The sequence below is a fragment of the Pundamilia nyererei genome, unplaced genomic scaffold (genome assembly GCF_000239375.1).
Source record: "Pundamilia nyererei isolate P.nyererei 1_Seehausen unplaced genomic scaffold, PunNye1.0 scaffold00082, whole genome shotgun sequence".
Lineage (NCBI taxonomy): Eukaryota > Metazoa > Chordata > Actinopteri > Cichliformes > Cichlidae > Pundamilia > Pundamilia nyererei.
In genome coordinates, this window is record NW_005187483.1 from 947,343 (window position 1) to 966,945 (window position 19,603).

At 39.4% G+C, this 19,603-nt stretch overlaps 1 protein-coding gene across 1 annotated transcript; it reads left to right on the forward strand.

The window, feature by feature from the left end:
* Positions 1-7,316: 7,316 nt before the first annotated feature.
* Positions 7,317-9,520, forward strand: gas1a (growth arrest-specific 1a). Its single transcript, XM_005738136.2, has one exon. The coding sequence runs from the start codon at positions 7,904-7,906 to the stop codon at positions 8,678-8,680; it is 777 nt and encodes a 258-aa protein (XP_005738193.1). The 5' UTR covers positions 7,317-7,903; the 3' UTR covers positions 8,681-9,520.
* The last annotated feature ends 10,083 nt before the right edge of the window (positions 9,521-19,603 follow it).

A 19,603-nucleotide genomic window follows, 5' to 3' on the forward strand; every position in this document is an offset into this window, starting at 1 on the left:
ACATATGGATGGAGGGTGGAGAGAGGGTGAGAGTCCAAGCAAGAAAGTGAGTGAGTGTGTGTGTGTGTGTGGGGGGGGGGGGACATACAGATGTGATGGAGGAGGGGAGAAAGACATGCAGAGGAAGAGAAAAAAATGAAGGTTTTAACAGCCTGCCCACATCTGTTTATTTAGAAAAGAAACCATTGTGTCATTCAGTTATTCTAACAACCTACACCAGGGCCAGTGTTAGTCCCACAATGACGGCTTTTTAAATACACAGTTTACACTCCTATGAAGTGGCCTCATAACTGTGTTGGAGCCTCAGGAACGTGCCAAATGGGGAACATGCTAAGGTTTCACATTCCCTCTCGCACTACTTGACGTCTCTATAGCAGACTGCGATGCCAAAAGCTATGCAGGGGGAGATCAGGTGGGGGCCATTTGTCTTGGTCTTGTGTGCTTTTTGTGGGTCTAATCTCTTAAATTGGTCCACACGATTTGGAGGCCTGCCAAAGAACTGCATGGCGTTTGGTGATGGAAAACTGCACAAAATGATGAGAAGATATACAGCTATGTGTGATACGGTGTTGCATATGTGTTTAAAGAGTGGCTAACCTAAATGTAAATTATGAACAGTGAAGTTGATTTCCTTTTTATTAATTTCCCAATCTAGTACTGTAAATTACTTAATATATATAAAAATGATTTTAAAGCCAAATGAGAATAATGTTTGATATTAAATAAATCTCCGTTTCAAGCATCTCTACAGTAGTAGGACTAGAGCAACCATACTGGAGTATACCTTCAGGATCTGGTCAAGGTAAGCACTTCAAAAACTTGGCTTAATGCATGATGGTAATTTTACCAATGCCAGTGGACAGTGGGATACAGTGTGTAACAAAGTGAAACTGGTTGCTCATAGAATAATCATCACTCTGGTGGTGACCACAGTGGTGGGGTGGTTAGCTGCCTGCAAGAAGGCTCTGTGTTTTTGTTTTGTTTTTTCTGTGTGGACTTGTTTCCATGAGCACTTTGGCTTCCTGCAACAATGCAAAAAAGTGCATTGGGTTTGGTCAACTGGTGATTCTAAATTGACCACAGATGTGAATGTGAATGGCTGTTTCTGTGTATTGGCCCTGCAAGGAGCGGCGTTCTGTCCAGCATGCACACGCTTCTTCCCCTATGTCAGTAATGAAGATAAATTGAATTTGTCTCAAAGCATTATTATACAGGTCTGTAGTCCACATCAGCTTTCTGAAACTTTATAAATGGTTTTAGTTCATGGTTCGCTGCTCTGACCAGCATCATTACCGTGGCAGCTTATATAGTGTTTGCGGTTGCTGAACACTAAATTCTCATTCTGAAATTTTGGAGCGAAAAGCAGGAATTTTATCTGTCAACAGCTATGATTATTATTTTTTAAGTAAGTTGGTGGAAACAAAACATTGATCTAAAGGAGACAAATGCCAGGGCATGACATTTGTGCACTTGCTGATGTAAAGATATTAAAACATTAAAACTAAGAAGTTACTTGAATACAGAAGTTGAAAAAAGTGAAATTATTATCATTTTTTTCAATGTGCACTTACAACTTGCTTACCTGCAGTCAGTCACATTGTTTTCTTTTTCTTCTTCTTCTACTTTCTTTCTTTCCTTTTCATTTATTTGTTGTTGTTTTTTATTTAACCAAAGAAATCAGAAAGAAGCATTTTGGATTGACTAGGTTGCAATAATAATGCCGTTTTGAACTGTGTCCTTTGAAGTTTATCACTCACTACAACAAAGCTAAGCATTTCATCAACAGCAGATCAGGAATGTTTAGAACTTGTGGTGAGAGTGATTATGTGTAAGTTTTCTTTGTTGTGTTTTTACATTGTTAAATTCTTTCCTGCTGCACTTCGCGTTTGGGAGATTAAGGTCATGTGTCTGTGTCGGAGGTTAGGGCTTTATTGGTTGGTCCATATGTGCTAGAGTTTGTCTGTAGTGATATGAAAGGCCTTCAGGCCTGTTTAAACAGCCGCATATACAAGCTGATGGCTGAGCAGCATGTGTTGCAACAGCTGTTTGTGTGATGTGTGGTGTTTGGAGGCTGCGAGGAGAGGTCTTTCAGGGTAAATGCTGTAGAAGTTACCTGGGTGCAGTTACAGATCGAAATGTTATTACATGTATGTAGTGGTCTACTTGTTGTTCAAGATAAGAAATACCATCATGGTTAAGGTGATTAAGTGTGTTAGGAGGTCAAATGATAGACCTCACAATCCATCAAGGCTGTTTGCAGATTCCACTGGAGTCCCGCCTCCTCCTCTGGAAGGTACCACCAGTTGTTTACCTGCTGCTTGGTTTGTAGAAGTGAATAGTTTTTGTCTTTAGAGCTTGATACCACTTTCATGTGGTGATGCAAACTTTAATCTGTGACCTCCCTAATGCAGTAGCACAGCCAATACACTAGTACATTCACCTCTACAAGGCTGCTGTCATGTGTGTTCTCCCCTGCATGATCTATCCAGGCAGGCCCCTTACTTAAACCACACAGATGTGGAATATATCCTGCTGTATCCTTTTCTCCGAAAATTGACTCAAAATCATGTTTCAAAATGGCTTTCAATATATTTTAGTTTTGGTCAAGCTGATACAATAAAAGCAGCAAGATTGCATGTAATCCACAACATTTGCTGTCTTAAGTCCTAAAAATCATGAAGAGAAGGTATGGATGAAGTCTTAATTTGAGTGTTGGTTTCTTCCAATGTGTGCAGTCCTGTAGAAATTATAGTGCAGCGGACTGTGTGAAAAGGGTCAGGAGGATCTCTGTCTATTTCACTTGATGAATGACTTTAATTTTACTGATTAAAGGAGCATACCCCCATAACACTTCAATTAACATTTGCTCATTTAGACAGATTGCAAAGTCATGATCCATCTTCTCCTTTTAGATACTTTGAAGCGCAATAGGAAAGAAAAATTAGAATTTCCAACTCCCACTTCTACAAGTTCTAAAGATATGTATTGCTGCTTAGGTTTATAGGAAGGTCCATAGTGAACACTGTGGTGTAATTATTGTAACTTATTGCTGCTTAGTACTGCTGGGGATTTTCTATTTCATTTCAAGGGATTTACAACATTTGCAGCCACGGTATTCAAGAAATGGTAAAGCTGGGTCTTGCATTTATGACTTTCTGCCATTATCTGTGAAGTGGTAAGAGTTTAAACACTTGTGTCACTCTGCAGTTCTTAACAGGAATAAAAGCAACACTAATCCCCGGAAGAGGATGGACAAAACAGAGGCAAATTAATAGGCAGACATGAGGAAGGAAATGAATCTGTAATCTTATTTGGAAGTGTTCCAAATAACTTATCATTTGCCATTATCACTTCTCTGAAATCCCAAAGAGGAAGTAATTTGAATGGATAGTTCCTGCCAACTCATTTCCTGTATTCTGATATTTCCTTTTTCGGAAAGCACAGCATAGGCCCACTGGTGCTGACCTGCTGGGATTTAGCTCCCTCAATAACTTGAAAAAAAAAAAAAATCACAACACAATTCACCCCAACAACGGAAATCCTGTGGCCACTAATGAGCTAACGTTCAGTGGATGAACTCTCATAATGTCTGTTCTCTGGCATCAAAAACACATTTAATCTTCTAGATTTATTTTTACACAGGGACATTACTGCACATAGAAGCAATGATCTACTTCAAGAATTCAAGAAGGTCCTTAGACTCTAAAAGTGTCTTGTGCACATTTATAATGAATTGTAAACTCTGTGACAGGATAGTAAGTTTCAGTCCTCGAACCATCAGGTAAAACACAAATTACTGAAATGCACTCACATCAGTTTTACTGAAATATATTCAAACTTGTCAAAAGCACAACTTAATCAAAACTGGTAATCCTTGGGTGCTGTGTGGAAAAAATGATTTCAGCCAACTGCGTAGCCTCATATGAGCCTCCCCGAAGCGTTGGTCTTATTTGCGCTGCGTTCTGAGCAACACATTTGGTTTGTCCCTTAATTGGATTTTTGCGGCAAGAATATGGGTTTAATTGATCCTTCAAAGTAATAGCGCTCAGTTCTCAGTGCAGCACATCTGGTTTCAGCATACAGCTGCTGGCAGGGACAAAAGTGTTTGATGATTCAATACATTGTGTGTGTTGTTTCATATTGTAAGTGTTTCAGATGAAATATTTTTTATGTACTTGGTGAAATTTTAATGAGTTCTTTTTACATTTAAGCCCTTGTCAACATTACGGACTTAGAACCACAGAGTCGTGTCTTTAGTTACATGAATACAGTAAAACATATATAATATTGATTCAATAATGTTTCCTCTATTAGAGTTTGCAGTGACGAAACACTAAAGATATTAGTTTTTGGAAAGCTTGTGTTGCAATAAACAATGTTTCAATTCTTCATGCTATAGGGAAAACCTTTTTTAAAAAAGAGGAGAGAGACTCCTGAAGTATTAAGTTCCCTGTATCCATCACTTTCGACGAGTTAGGACCTTGGAGTAGCGCCAGCAGCGGCTGTGCTAGCCAGCCGTAACTGACATTGAGTGCATTGTTTGCAGTGGGAGCTCACGGCTGTGGCCTAAAGGTACATTCCTGAGATCAGAATACTGTTTGAAACACAAACAGCCTTTGTGCCCGCACTGCTCTCTTTCCCTGACTCCCTCATCCACATCAGGCCTCAAGAACTAAACTGCCGCCTCTTGCTCATGTGTCAACATGTGGGCTATCATTTTACTCACACCCACACACACTCACAACCACGTACGTATCCACACATATACACACACACACACACACACACACACAGGCTCGACTTCACACACACACACACACACACACACACACACACACACACACACACACACACACACGTGTCATTTTGATGATGTCCAGGCAGATAACCTTCTAAAGCTATCTAAGATATTTTGGGGGGAAAAAGCAAAGCCTTTATGACATAAACGGTGTGTATTGTTCTTATGAACCTTTGTGATGATCACAGTAAAGTCATAAAAAATATAAACATTTTGAAATTTCACATTCAGGGCTCCTTAAAACGGTCTGCAGATGTTAAAATTTGGACTTTACAGCATCAGTTTTAGCTGTTCATCCCATCATCTTTTATATATGTTTTGACATTTGCTGATTGATGTTGCTCGTTTTTACCAGAATCAGAAGATGCAAAGGAAACCTTAATCCCAACTTGTCTTGAATCACATGAGAAGTATTGAGAAGTATTGCAGATTAGTCACAGTCACAGATTCATTACATAATTAAATTATTTTAAAACAAAAATGTCCATTTGGTCCAATTCTTGGTCTTATTTACTAATCTGAATATTAACTAAAAATTGTTTTTGTCATTTTTGGGCTGAGGTTGGTCAGTACCAACAAATATGTAGAAATGTCCTCGCTTTTAACCAGAGATTTGTGTGAGACAAATGCAGGAACTTGGGTGTCTGTGTTTTTTTAACCTAATGCATTAACCCTAATTCTGTAAATTTGTTGTCACTTGTGAAACATAAGACTTTTAACTCCAGAAAAAAAAACTTTTAGAATGTAATTTTCCCCCCCATGTAGCTATCACATTACCTTACAGTGAAATGGGAAAAAAAAACAAACAAACAAAAAAAGAGTTATAATTAAAAAGACTAAAGAAGCATGCATGCAACTTTTTGTGTAAATCTTGCTTTTCAGGGCTTGCTTTGTTGTTAGCGGCTGCTCAATTAATAAAAGCATGCATGCAGCTTTTCACAGAAGAAAGGTTTAAACTCTCAAACTCTAAAACCTTTATAGCTGTCTTCAAATTTTGGTCTTCATCCCTCAGAGTTAAGAAGCCACAGACACTCTTGACTCTTATTTGGAGAACCATTAAGTATTTAAGCAATGAAAACTCCATCACAGAGGAAACAGAGGTTTCCAGTTATGCCACAAATATCCACCACTGACCAGACTGCAAGGCTGTGTGAAGATATTTGTTGTGATTTACATGCAAGTAGAAGCACTCACTGAAAAAACTACAGCTTGTGTTTCTGCCTACCCACATCTTGATATCTAATTTAAACTATTAAGCTGTTGAAATAAAGGATATGAATAATCAAAACTTGACACAGTCCTCATTAATGACAGAAAAAAGCACAAAATGATCAAGCTGTAACTTCATCACAAAGTTGAACTGATTGATGAAATATGGCTGAGGTTCACATTAATCAACCAATCAGGTTAAACTGATGTAATTATTCATGTATAACACTGCTAATATAAGAGACAGTCATCTGATTCATCAGGAAAAAGACTGTTATGAGCTAGTGCAATGGCATGAAGAAATTTGTCCATAATGAATGATTAGAGAGAATTATATTCAATGAGGGTCATATTATACCTCAATTAATTTGTACTCAACTGCTCTTCTGAGGGAGAGTTTATAGGATGAAGATGATTAAATCAGTGATGATGCTGCACAGATAATTAGCACTGCAGGCATGGACTTGTTGCATGGCCTATCAATGCTTAGTAGGGGAGTCACGCTGTCATTTCCTCTTATGTGTAGGATATTGTAGCATAAGAAGTTGGGTAAACTGGGACATTATGATGGTCTGGTGTTTGAAGCACATAAAGGATGCTATTATTACAACCTTCTTTCTTTCTTCTCATTTTCAGCCTCTGGTTTTCTTTTGGAAGAAATAATAATAATAAAAATAAAAAAAAAAATAAAAACCCTTTAGTGAAATATTGAATTAAACAATATTACGACTTAAAACTTAGCAACCACTGTTCAAAATTATTTGAAAGAAGTAAATTAGGTACTTTGGTATTATACAGCTTATCTCTGCTGAAATTTATTATCACTTTACAAAGTAAAAGAAACGACACTCTTTGCCCCCATTATGTCTTTAAATTGGAATATCTAAATACTGAAAACAGTATTTGTTCAGCATATCACCAAATCTGTTCTCCTTTTTTAATGATGTATTTTATTTTTCTACATGTCCTAATGGGGGGGAAATCATGGGTACCAATATACCGGAAATTTGAAATTAAAAAGACTAATCAAAGTTGTTGATAAGATGTTCAGGGAAATATAATTTCCCTGAAAAACTTGGATTTCCTTTAGAAGCTGCTGTCACGTGATTTTGTAAGTTGAGTGAGCATAGAAAAGGGTCTTAAAATAATTTCTCTGGATAATTGAGAACACCGTTGCCTTTACTAAATCTTCTCTCCAAAGCATCAATCTGAAGTTGTTTCCCAAGACCATCTTCCTCCCACCCTCAGCTCCCGCCCACCGCTACGTAGAAACCCACAAGTGACGAGCCAATGAGAGCCACTTCGCTAATGTATGTTGAGGGGGCTGAATAACCGAAAGACAAATGGTCAAAGGGGAGAGAGTAGAGGACCACTTTGCGACCCACAAGGATTGTTGTTTTCCCCGTGCACTGTTTGTTGGCACTTCCGTGCGCACACGGACTGCTCAAGGACCCGGTGCAGTCCACGTAAGGACACTCGGGACTTCGCTTGGCTTGTTGGTGGAGATCCGCAAGGGAACGCAACGGGGAATCGCTGAGCCCCGAAACACTGCCATGGAGTGAGACGCTGCAGAAACTCTTATGGACAACTTTTTGCTGTGTATTTTACTTTAAGTAACTGTTTCAGTTTCCATCCCAATCATGTACGGATAACAGATAGTTCGCTCAAGAATCCGGCTCAAGTGGATCAGCACTGACGGGTTTATGGAGCCCGGATTACGCATTGCCAGCCTGTTGAACGCCTACACACGGGCCTATGACACACCATCTGCCTCGGAATAATAACATTATATAATAAAATTCTCCAACGAAGACAATATCCATGGAAGTAGTGTAGAAGTTTCACATATGACACGGCTGTGAGTTTAATCGTTTCTTTTTCTTTGCAGCCATAACAATGGCAAACTGGTACAATGGTGCACTGGTACAGAGCGTCTGCAGAACTGTTTGGCCTCTTGGCTGCTTGATTTTGTTTTTTGGCTACTTATCCTTGGCTTCGCCGTCCCATGGTCGGCGACTGATATGCTGGCAAGCCATCATGAACTGCCAAAGCGAGACTGAATGCAACTACGCGTACGAACACTACATTCGCGCTTGTCAACCAGTGTTGAGTGGGGAGAAGAAGAAATGTCCCAGCCACTGCATCGCCTCGCTCATCCAGCTCAATCTGACTAAAAGCGGGCCGGCTCTGGAGGACTGCAGCTGCGGCCGCGATTCGATGTGCACAAATACCAAACGGGCCATAGAGCCCTGCTTGCCAAGGACTACCAGCACCGGTTGCACGGAAGCCCGGCACCAGTGCGAGAGAGACCCTCAGTGCAGCTCGGCAATGCACGAGTATTTGAAACACTGCGGGAAACTTTTCAGCGGGGCAGTGTGCACAAACGCATGCCTAAATGTGATCGCGAACATGCGTAAAATACCGAAGGGTCAGCAGCTGGAAACGTGTGTATGTGATGGCACAGAAAGGGCCATCTGTGAGTTTGTCAAGAACAGCATGAAGGCGTTATGCTTCGAAAGGCCCGATAGATATGAGGCTAGTGGGTCCTACGAAGATGACGAAGACGGGTATACGGATTATACAGAAGAACCAGAGAGCGGAGCCTCTCTCCCAGCTGCCCAGTATGTTTTGACCCTGCTGCCACCAGTTTTAGCTCTTTTACCCCTCTTTTAATCCCCGTTTCACAAACTGCCCCGTCTATTGTCCGGATAAAAGGCAATCTAAACTTTTGTCACTCCTTGACCTGCTTCTATAGTGAAAGTATAGAGCCTCAAAGATTATAGGGGAGTGCTTTTGGCGCAAGTAAACCTTCTTTGAAACGAGTTTAAGACTCTGAAGGATATCAAATCGGGATATTTCTATGCAAATGAGGCCAGAAAGATATCTAAACTGTTTCTCTTATCAAACCACACCACTTATGACTCTGCAGTTGTGTTTTGTTTGTGTGATAAGCTAAATAGAAATGCCCACTTTCTCTGTCACAGACTGATAGTAAAGTTGTCACAAAAGAGAAAGAGTTGGCTTGTTTTGGTAACAGTATAATGGTATCAGTATAATCAATATATGCTTTGCACTGCCAATCTTTTTGTGTGCGTGTGTGTGAACATATTTTAGGACAGGCCATTGCCCCTTGGCATCAGGCTGATTCATTTGATTTACACATATTTAATGTTGGAATCCAGTGTAAATAGATTAGGTGTTAAAGTAAAGCTGTAGCCTAATTTATTACATACCACCTAGTTACATCCAAATCACCATCATGTGAATAAACACAGAGAATTCCAGCTTTAAAGGGAAGTTTTTTTGGTTTTTCTTTGACTGAATATAGTGTACATTGTATATATTTGTATAGCCTATATAGATTTTTCCCCCCCAGAGAATCTTATATGTTTTAGGCTATGGAGATGATTTATTCACTGTTTATAGCCCAGAGAAAGAAATGTCTAAATCCACTGTATGACTGCCTTAATGATATACCTTTATAGAAGGCATAAAGGAAACTTGAAGATATCATTCTTGACTGTGAGTGTTAATTTTGCAACATTACTTCCTAAACGGTATTGTGCCTTAACTCAGATAAAAGTGACATGGAGTCTGATGACCATTATCACACAATTCTTTGATCAGTATCAGATTGAACAGTAACAAAATCCACTATGACAAGAGAAAAGTATCAGTTCTTTTTTTAAAAAAAATCCCCAGATGACACCCCTCCACCTTTAAGTTACATCAGTTTGGAGTGACTTGTTTTATACCTACTTTTCTGTAATAAGTAAATAAAATTTTTATTTTGCACAGTGGTATTTTTATTTCTATAAATCCTTTTCACCTTTGCATAATAATAAAGGTTGAAAGGGCACATTTTGATTAGACATTGATCTATAGCTACATACGCTGCTATTAAGAAGCTGTATTCAGTTTATTTAGTATAATAATAAAATGTTAAGTGATTTGGTAAAAAACTCAGGTGTTTATCAGCTGTGGTTGAGCTGATTCCATTTTTGTTTTAAGATTTTTGTCTCATAATAGTGATCAAACCTTAATAGTTTCATTTTAAACTGTGAAACAAACCTACATTTCCCAACTTCAGTTTGTGAGATGATGTTAAACTCAACTAAATGCAGGCCAGCTTCTTCTGCTGACTGATAGTCTAATGACCTGCTATGTCTTGATTTAGCTGCCTGTTGTCAAAAGCAACTGTCGCCATAAATCAACAAAACACCCTCTCCCTCCAACAACACCCGAGGGCACTAAACTTAGGTGTCAGAATTTACTGGCTGTTAAAATCACAGTCTATATTCTTTTTTTCTACTAAGGACACTTTACAAACAGTCATATGATTTTTTTTTAGATTAGCGTTATATTCAAGCCTAAGCATTGCTTAAAACTAACACGTTACCATATCAGAAACATTGACTATTATGCTGTTGTTATTTTTTATTTAAAGTCATGTCATTGTGACATTACTGGCATATTTAAGTCATGTAGCGAAAGCGTATTGACTATTCATTAATTAGCTTCAGTTCCACAAAATTAACAGAAATTATACTTATTGACCTTTTAATTTGAATATCACATGTGTGAGCTTACATGCACTGTAAGCTCAATTATCATTAGTAGTGGTACTATTTGCAGAAATATTTTTTGCAAGAGATATTGCAAATCTGCCACGCCTCTCCGGTCAGCTTTGGGTAACTTTGAATCAGTGATTTGCTGCAAAATGTTTTATTAGAGGGGGGACAAGGGTACTCTAGCTGAATGGATGGAGGAGAAGTCGAGTGGCATCTTTGTCATGGAAATGTTAAGCACATAATAGTTGGGTAGCACAATGGGGAGGCACTTCATTCTTTCAGGCTGGCTTGACACCTCTGGAGAGCCGAACGACGGGGAAGCATGTGGGAACGATCTGCTGCCGCTTGGGTCTCAAACCTCCACTGTAAGAAGAACAGCAGAAGAAGAAAACACATGACAAGCCTACTGAGGGGTGTTTTATCTTGAATATGCATGTAATGTGCCCTGTGTATTTTTGAAGATGTTTTTAAATTTTATTTTTTACCTGCTTTGTTTACTTTGATACCTAAGCTTTAAGTAAATTACAAGAATACAGCATTAATGCAAGAAAAGATTACTTGCAATCTTTTAGATATTGCAGAAGAAAATTGACATTAGGCAGAAAAAATATGCTGTCTATATATTTGCTGCTTGCAAAGAGTTCCCCAGATCCCGTAGCGCCTAAACGAAATACCTTGTCAGTTTCTTGCAGTGCCGGTAATGTGATCCACCGTGCATGAAGCTTTCCAGGCAGGAGAATAGCTCTGTAGCCCAGCCTGTCCTCCCCTCCTCCTCCTCCTTGTCTTTCTTTTGCCTCTCGCATTTGTTCAGGCAGTTTCAGCACTTAGAAAAGGCGCAGCATGCGTTGATTAGGCTATAATAATGTGCAGTGTGTGTGAATGGATGAATGAAGTGCAAAAAATCTCATGAAAGTTGCCTGCTTGTCAGAAAATGGAAGTGATGTACAACAAGGGCTTGAATATATTTCATAGTGTTTAGCTCACAAGCCAAAGTTTATTTATTTTTTCTGTGGTTTTAAAGGATTATTGTAGTTAAACTAAATAAATTAACCAGCCACAAAAAGTGCCTCAGAAATGGAGAGTTATCACAGCTGATTCTGTCGTTAAACACTCCTCTCTTGCTCTCTGTCGTCCTCAGCATACATAGAGCAGTGTGTGTGTGTGTGTGTGTGTGTGTGTGTGTGTGTGTGTGGGGTGGTGGTGGTTTTGGGTTTAATTTACAAACTGTGGCTGTTTGTGTTCCAGCTCTTTGAGAATGTGTAAGGTATCTCTGCCATCAACTTTGCTTCAGTGAGCTCAGTTCACTTCCAAGCTCTGTTTCTTTGGCCTCTTGAACAAAACGGCCCACACTACACCCCATGCAGATCACTTCGCCCCTTCACCTCATGCTTATCACAGCACAATGTTTACAAGGAGCAAACCTCTCAACCACTGATGCTGGAGATTTGATGTTTGGCTGCCTTTAATAGAACTGATAATAATTCTTACAAATATATATATATATATATAAAAAACAGACAGCATGTGTAGAGAAATAAATTGCTTTTTAAAGATTTTTGTAAATATAATGAAACCATGTAATTAGTCAAGGTTCTGAAAGATGTTAAAATTGCCATTCTTACCTGCCCGTTTGAGCCTCCTAAGCCCAAGACTGGGCTCGATGTGACTCCTGTGGAAGACTACAAAGCTCTCCAGAAATATGAAAAAGAGAAATATATATATTTCAGTATATATATATATATATATATATACACACATGACCTTAAGTCAACTTTTCCTAGCAGTGTTTTCAGTTGATTCTTGGCACCGGTTGTGTTTTTTCATGGAGAGATAAATGGAAAACCTGCATGCAGCCTGTTTAGTTTCACCTTTAATAACCCTAAATCAAAAACACGATGTGTCAGTGTGTTTTTTTTAACAATTCTTTCGGTCTTTCTAAAAAGGTTTGGAAGGGCTAAAGTGTATCCTTCCTTCCTTCTTTTCTTTTCTTTTTTTTCAACACTGACTGTATTCCAACAAATTGCCGGTAGTTAAAATCCATAAAAGTGCCGGTACCTGTAAAAGTCCTAGTGCCTGATTTTAACATCAATTAAAAACAATTGCTTAATGCCTTTTAAAACCTTGAAGCGGGGTCTTCCCTCCGAACGTTCCCTCACCATTTTTCTCAGAGGCATTTGGTTTGGCCTTGGCTCCATACAGGTTTGTGCAAAAAGTGATGTAAAAACGACTGGACAGTTGGAATGGCTGAGACAGAGGAGGAGGCACTGAGATGGAAAGTTCATTTGAAAGGATTTGGAAATAATCCCTTGAAGTTACCAAAGGGTATCTGATGGAGTGGACTCCACCTTGACTTCCCTCTGTGCTGCAGCCAAAGCTTAGGCATTTGCTAAAAAGATGGTTTAAAATAGGTGTTAGTTGTTCCCTTTTCATCCTTACTTGGAATTTGTTTTTGTGTTGTAAGTTATTTCAGCTCTCCTGGTTATGCTCTCCTCTTTGCCTTTGGTTGGGGATTCTCTGAATTGAAGTTCTTTTCGGGAGACGCCAGTCACATAGCATAGCAAAGATCATTGATTTTGCATCTCTCTCATTAGCTGTGTTGCTGATGCCAGGAGACTTTCAGGAAACCCTTGTTATTTTTCTCTGTTCTGTATCAGCTGCCACTTTGATTTCATCATGCAAGACCTCTGCTGAGTTCACAACCCTTTGAAATGAGAAAAAGGCCTGTAATCCAGTTACTCAAGCTGCCGCGCAGCTCCTTGGGTCCTGAGAGAAAACCTGCAGCACTAATCCCACTGTCACCAAGAGAACGCCTTGCTACCTGACTGTTTGTGGCAGCCATTTGATATATTCACTGTTTAATATGTTGCTGTTGAGGGTCTCTAAAAGAAGGTCACAAAGTGTTTCACACTGGTTTTGTTAGTTGTACTGCAGGCTGGTGTAGTGTTGGAAAAATCTAAAAGATGATGCAAAAGAAAAAAAAAACACCCTTAGTGGTTTAGCTGCAAAAGAAAAGAAAGCCACTGGATGGTTTCAGTGTGTTTTTAAGGCTTGAAGTGCTTTGAACACAACTTACATCCACTGAGTATGCAATGAATAAAAAAAAATCCCAATACCTATGTATTCAACAGGACTGATAAGATTTTGGAGGCATCCTACAATGTCTTGGAATCAATATTTGATTACAATGAAACAATGAAATGTTCATGGTTTTTGTAGAGGAAGTGAGTCACTGTCAAAGTAAAGTGATAAAGCAGCATAGAGTGAGTATACCAATGTTGTTACTTTGTAAAAAAAAAAAACCTGCTTTGGATATGGTATTACTACTAAGTTTAAACATAACGTGAGTAAACATTAGTGTTTGGACACTGACAAAACGAAATAAAATATTCGAAAAGTAGTCTCTTGCCACACGTATAGTCAGAAAGTCCTCACAAGAAATCAGCAGCTGTTATTTCAACATTTATTTGCAAATGAAAAAGCTCTAAAAATAATATCAAGTATCTCAGAAGAAAAGTCCATGCATGGTTATAGGACGTATGCAATCGAGAACCCTTGGGAAGATAAAATTTAAGTCAGTGCTGGACTGTCCAAACCTGTAGTTCCCTGAATAGCCACTTGAGGCTGGCTTCAAATCTCCCAAATATTTGGGGGGTTCGCCACTTTGGGTGACAAGTTGGTGCAGACACAAGTGGCCGAAGCCGATAGGTGCACCTCAGCTAACTCAATTCAATGAACTTCACCACTTTACTGAGCTTGTGGCCTATTGGAGGAATCATCTTAGACTTAACATGATTGGTTGTCTGTGCAGTGCATCTGTATACTTTGTGGATGTGCCTTAGTAATCTAGGTCAGCAGTCTCCAACCTTTTTTGCGCCACGAACCGGTTTATGCCCGACATTATTTTCACAGACCGGCCTTTAAAGTGTCGCGGATAAATACAACAAAATAAAACTAGTACCGGTACCGAAAAAAAGAAGATTTATTCATAACACACGTGAAAAGACCAAGGAAAACAGAGTTAACGATAAAAGCGATAACAAAATAACGCTGAAAACCAATAAAAACCCTGAAAACCATACATTTCACACCTGAGCCTCAACTCTTGCGGACCGGTACCAAACGACTCACGGACCAGTACCGGTCCAAGGCCCGGAGGTTGGGGACCGCTGATCTAGGTTACCCCCATTATCTATAACTTAGCCCTTCTCACATCCAAATATGGTTCCTTTGGGTTATCAAATACACAAGCTACTGGTATCCATGAAGATAAAGCTGGGTCTTCAAAATCAGAGTGCAGTGGGTGATGTCAAGATGGTTACATCCACCTTTTATATGCTGTGTATTGGAACACATTCAAGTGCATTGTAGCCAAGCCTTATAGAGTTGTTAATAAAACTAAATCTGTTTTTCTTTTCTGCCTATCTGGAAAGGCGTCTGTGTCTAACTGTGTCTGGAAAGCAGCTTCAAGCAATGTTGATTTATTGTTTATTTTGGGCATTCTTTTGTTATCTGAACAGTTCTGGAAACAAATGATCATCAACTGTCCTAAAATATACCGTGATTTGTGGAGTTAATTACTCAGTAATAGTCCTCTAGTTGACACATTTAACAGTTTACTACTATCTGTTTGTATGGCTCCAGTGGCCCTTCAGCTTTCTTCAGCTAGCGGGTCCAGCTGCTCTGCAGGCTAGGGGGACGTTCCTTGCTTGTTCACACATCACTGGAGGAGCTGAAGTGTTTGCCTTTCACTTTGACCACAACACAAACAACTTGACCCACAAATAAACATAACACAAGGCAGAGGCCACAAGTGCAGCAGGACACAGTCCAAGAAGCACTGAGACAACGAGTCAGCGCTGGCTCTGTTTGCCTGCTTGTCTTTTTGTTTACACACGTGTAGGTGGGGTGTGTATGCAGATAATTTCATTAGCAACCAACAGTGTGTCTCATAGTGGAAGTATGCTGGAGGAAATCATAATCTTCACTTTCCTAGTTAAATAGAGAGGTTTTTCATATTTTTTTCCTTGCATGATTATCCATTCCTCCAAACACACCCTCAAGCTATGCACTTTTTAGGGGCCTCCACAATTTACGGAAGAAGCGGAGACAGGGAGAGGAAAGGGGGGATGGGCGGGGACTAGAGTGGAAAATACAAAACTTGCTGACACGGGGCATAACTTAATTTCCACGGTAGGGGGACAGCTGTGCAGTGTAATCTGCCATGGCAGCCCATTCAGACTTCAATGGCAGGCTTGACCCGCCAAGGAAAACTCAAACTGCAGCTAGCCCCTTCAGAATGAAGGAGGTGGTGACCGGGCCACCATTTATGGGCTTGTCTTAAAGAAACATACCCTTCTCACTTGTTATTGATAACACCCCATATACTCTCACGGCACACACGCGCGCGTGCGCAAACACACATACATAAGTTGGTGGGATTCTTATCTCTAGCAACATCTTAGAAGGCATGACATGTGAAGATTTAGGAATGCAACAGTGTCTGAAGTTGTTTTCCTGCAGAGAAATCGCTGCTTCCTATATATCCACACTTGTAGTAGAAGTGTATTCATTTTTTTCCTTATTGCCACAAGCTTTTTGTGCATGGTGTTGTGGGTATGTCTGAATGAGGCTGTGAGGAATTTTAGTGTAAAAAATTATGTGAAGTTTGTCTGACAGACATTTAAGAGACTGATGAAACCATCAATGAAAAGGTCTTTTGACACAGTTCCATTTCAAAGTCCCATCTACATAGTCCTATCCAATCTAGTGGATGTCTGAAGCAGAGTGGAGTTCTGACTGGAGCTTTACTTTTTTCCAAAAGAAGTAGTGCTATATTAAATCTTATGTTCTACCAGGATGTTAGGGGACTCTGGCCACCAAAGTGTTTTTCGCCAGCTGAAAACACGAAGAAAATGTCCTGCTGAGAGCACTTTAGTGCTTTGGAGCCACACATGTTTTTCAGCTGAGACATGTTTGCTGCTGTGATGCTGAGTATCAGCGAAGGTAATGTAATGTCAGAGGCTGACTGACAAGAAAATAACAAGTGTGGGGAGCTTAGCACGGGCAAGAATCTTATCACATTAACAAAGCTTCCATTGCAATCCACTCTTTGCTTGAAAGATATAGGCCAAGCAATTAATCAGGACATTTTAATAATACAATAAGTATCAGTTACACCCGTAAGACACCCATCAGTGACAGTAGACTTTGGAAGTATTTTTTTAAATGCAATTAAAATAGACAGATATGGACTTTATTTAAGATAATTTACTATATCAGACATAATCAATTTTAGTGAGAAATACCATCATCTTGACTGTGAAGCAATTGTTTTCAGTGATTTGACTTCAGTGGGACAGTTTGTGTGACCATAGTTGTTCAAACCCACAGTGATGTGCCAAAAAACAGATTTTTATACCAATTCTTATGGTTTCAAAGCCAATATATGGTCCTACTCTGGAAAATGATGCCTCTGCTAACAAAACACAAATATACATCACAGAATATATAAACAGGAAATCTGCTTTCACACTGAAATGAATAATGAGGCTGTTGCTTGGGAGTTGTGAGGAGTTAATAGTTTGGCAGTGGAAGTCAATAGGGGCTGGGGTCTCACTCCATTAAGCTGACCCCTAGGGCCACGTATTCATCCCTCACACATTCATTTCCTCTTTTATACTCCCCCTCTTTTCACAGAGGGGTGAAGGCGGCAGTGTGAGCGCATGCAGAACAACCTCGGTACAGACTGTAGGTCATAAATATATTGTTCAGAGTGAGTTGATGTGGTTTTGTTAACTAGAACAAAAACAGGAGGCTTCAGAGTAATTAATGCAAAACCAGGCATAGGACAGAGGGAGCCATGAAAGGTAGTGATAGTATATAAGCTTGAAAATGTTTTTCTTTTATATAACATACAATATCTCAGAAGTATCACGATGCATTTTAGCTTCTTGATATATTTATTTTGTCTGCATACAAACAATTCTCAGTGAAAATAAATTCTTATTTATCCAACAGATTAGTGAAATGATCCATATAAGCTCAGTGTGTCACTGAAAACACAGGGTTTGATCTCTTTTCTTCCTGTTGTGCTTCCTGCAGAGGCATTTGTAAACATCTTCAAGTGAAATCCCAAGAGCAAACACACCCAAAAGCCTTCAGCAGGCTGCACTTCACCCCAGCTAAAAGAGGTTCAGAGCAGAGGACGTCTCTGTTTGAAGTCCAACAAGTGGGAGCAAAAGAAGTGCCGTGTATAACTTGGAACAGGAAGCAATTATTTGATTTAAAGGGAAATGTACAAAGTAAACAAACGAGGATTTTTTGGAGGGGGTTTTGTTTTGTTCTTAAACTTCTTATTAACGTCCACACCACTATCATCTCATTTTTAAAAAAATGAGTCATACGGCACTGATATCTCTTCCCGTAGTTCAAACTCAAATTGTGTCCTGAAGGTATAAAAAGAGAGAAAAGACGATGAGTCTGCAATAAACTGGGTTCACATGAGTTAAACACATAATGATGTGCAAATGCTGTAAACACAATGGTCTGCTTTACCAAACCAACTGAGGGCACGACTGGTCATTCAGGGTCATTAATAGAGCACTCTTTGTTCTTCAGTTCATGATGTAACAGGAAGGTTTTCAGATGTGTCTTCATTGTTTTGGCGTTCATTTGAGTTGTTCTCCATGTGTTTAGGATAGTGCACTCGGGAAGCTTGTTAACCTGCTTCAACATAATAGAAGCACTCACAACAAAGCAACGCTAAAGCATGAAGGGTTACAGACAAGATAATCCTCACATGCAGCAAGGCAGTCCAAGCATTGGAAATATGCAGAAACATATGGTGAATGCATAAACAGTTATGAACTTTGAAAGTAAACTGGTCATGCAGGTAAAAGTAACATAACAAAAAGCTAGAACTGTTCTACCACGGTTCTTTTCTTGGCTCATTTTAAGGCTTTTTCTCATCACATGGAAATCCAGATTAGCAGCTCCCTAGTGAAGACAGAAAGCTGACTGAGTCTTTTCCTGAGCTGCTCATATGTCATGTTAAGGACACAGCAGAAACGGCAGGAGGAGGCGGGGCATCCAATGGAGAGTAAAGCAAGAAACAAAGACGTGTGTGCACGTGTGCACGTGTGCATTTGTGTGTGTGGGTATGTGTGTGCATGCTTTGGGGGAGGGTATTGCTGGGAAAGCCAGATTGAGAGGGAAAGTGAAAAGGCATGGAAGTGTGAGTTTTTGTTAGTGAGACAGAAGCATTACATAAAACAAGAAAGGCTCTTGTTTTGTGTGAAACCACAATTAGTTTTTACATTTCACATGAATTGTGAATTGTTACTTCTAGGATGATTTTGTTATTCGTGAGGAAGCTGTTTCCCTTTTTTCCACATTTTTTTTTTTAAACACTGTGGTAACCTGAGCTGCATCTGTGTGTTCATTCAGTATGGAATATAAGCGCATTTCTCAAAATGTGAAACGATGTTAAACTAACTATATCTTCTAAGACAAAGTACTACACATGAAAATTGTCCCAATTTAACAGGTAAAATAAGTCTTTGATTACGTGGCCTTCCCGTAATGCCAAAAATCATGAAACCGCTAACTACTGGGGTTTTTTCAAATGTGTTTTTTTTATGTGTAATGAGATGATAATGTTATTTCAGGACTGAGGCCCCTGGTGTGGATTAAACAAACAGCAGGAAACAGTTCAGAGCTGGCGGCACTCAAGGTAGACACTCCGTTAAACCTCCGAGAGGGCAAAATCCACTGTAGCCCTCCAACCCTCTACTTAAAAAAACACATTACCTGAACACACATGTCACAAGATTAAAACAAAAATAAAAGTAGCTTGTGGCTCCACTCTAGCAGGAGAAAAATGTTCATTTTAAAGCTGCTTTTCAAATTAAATGTATAACATGCTTTCATATTTGCCCATAAATATATTGCTAAATCTTGTAGGGTTTTAAAATAAAACAGATTCCCAGACACTAATTGAGACTAAAAAATGTTCTCAGATTTAATG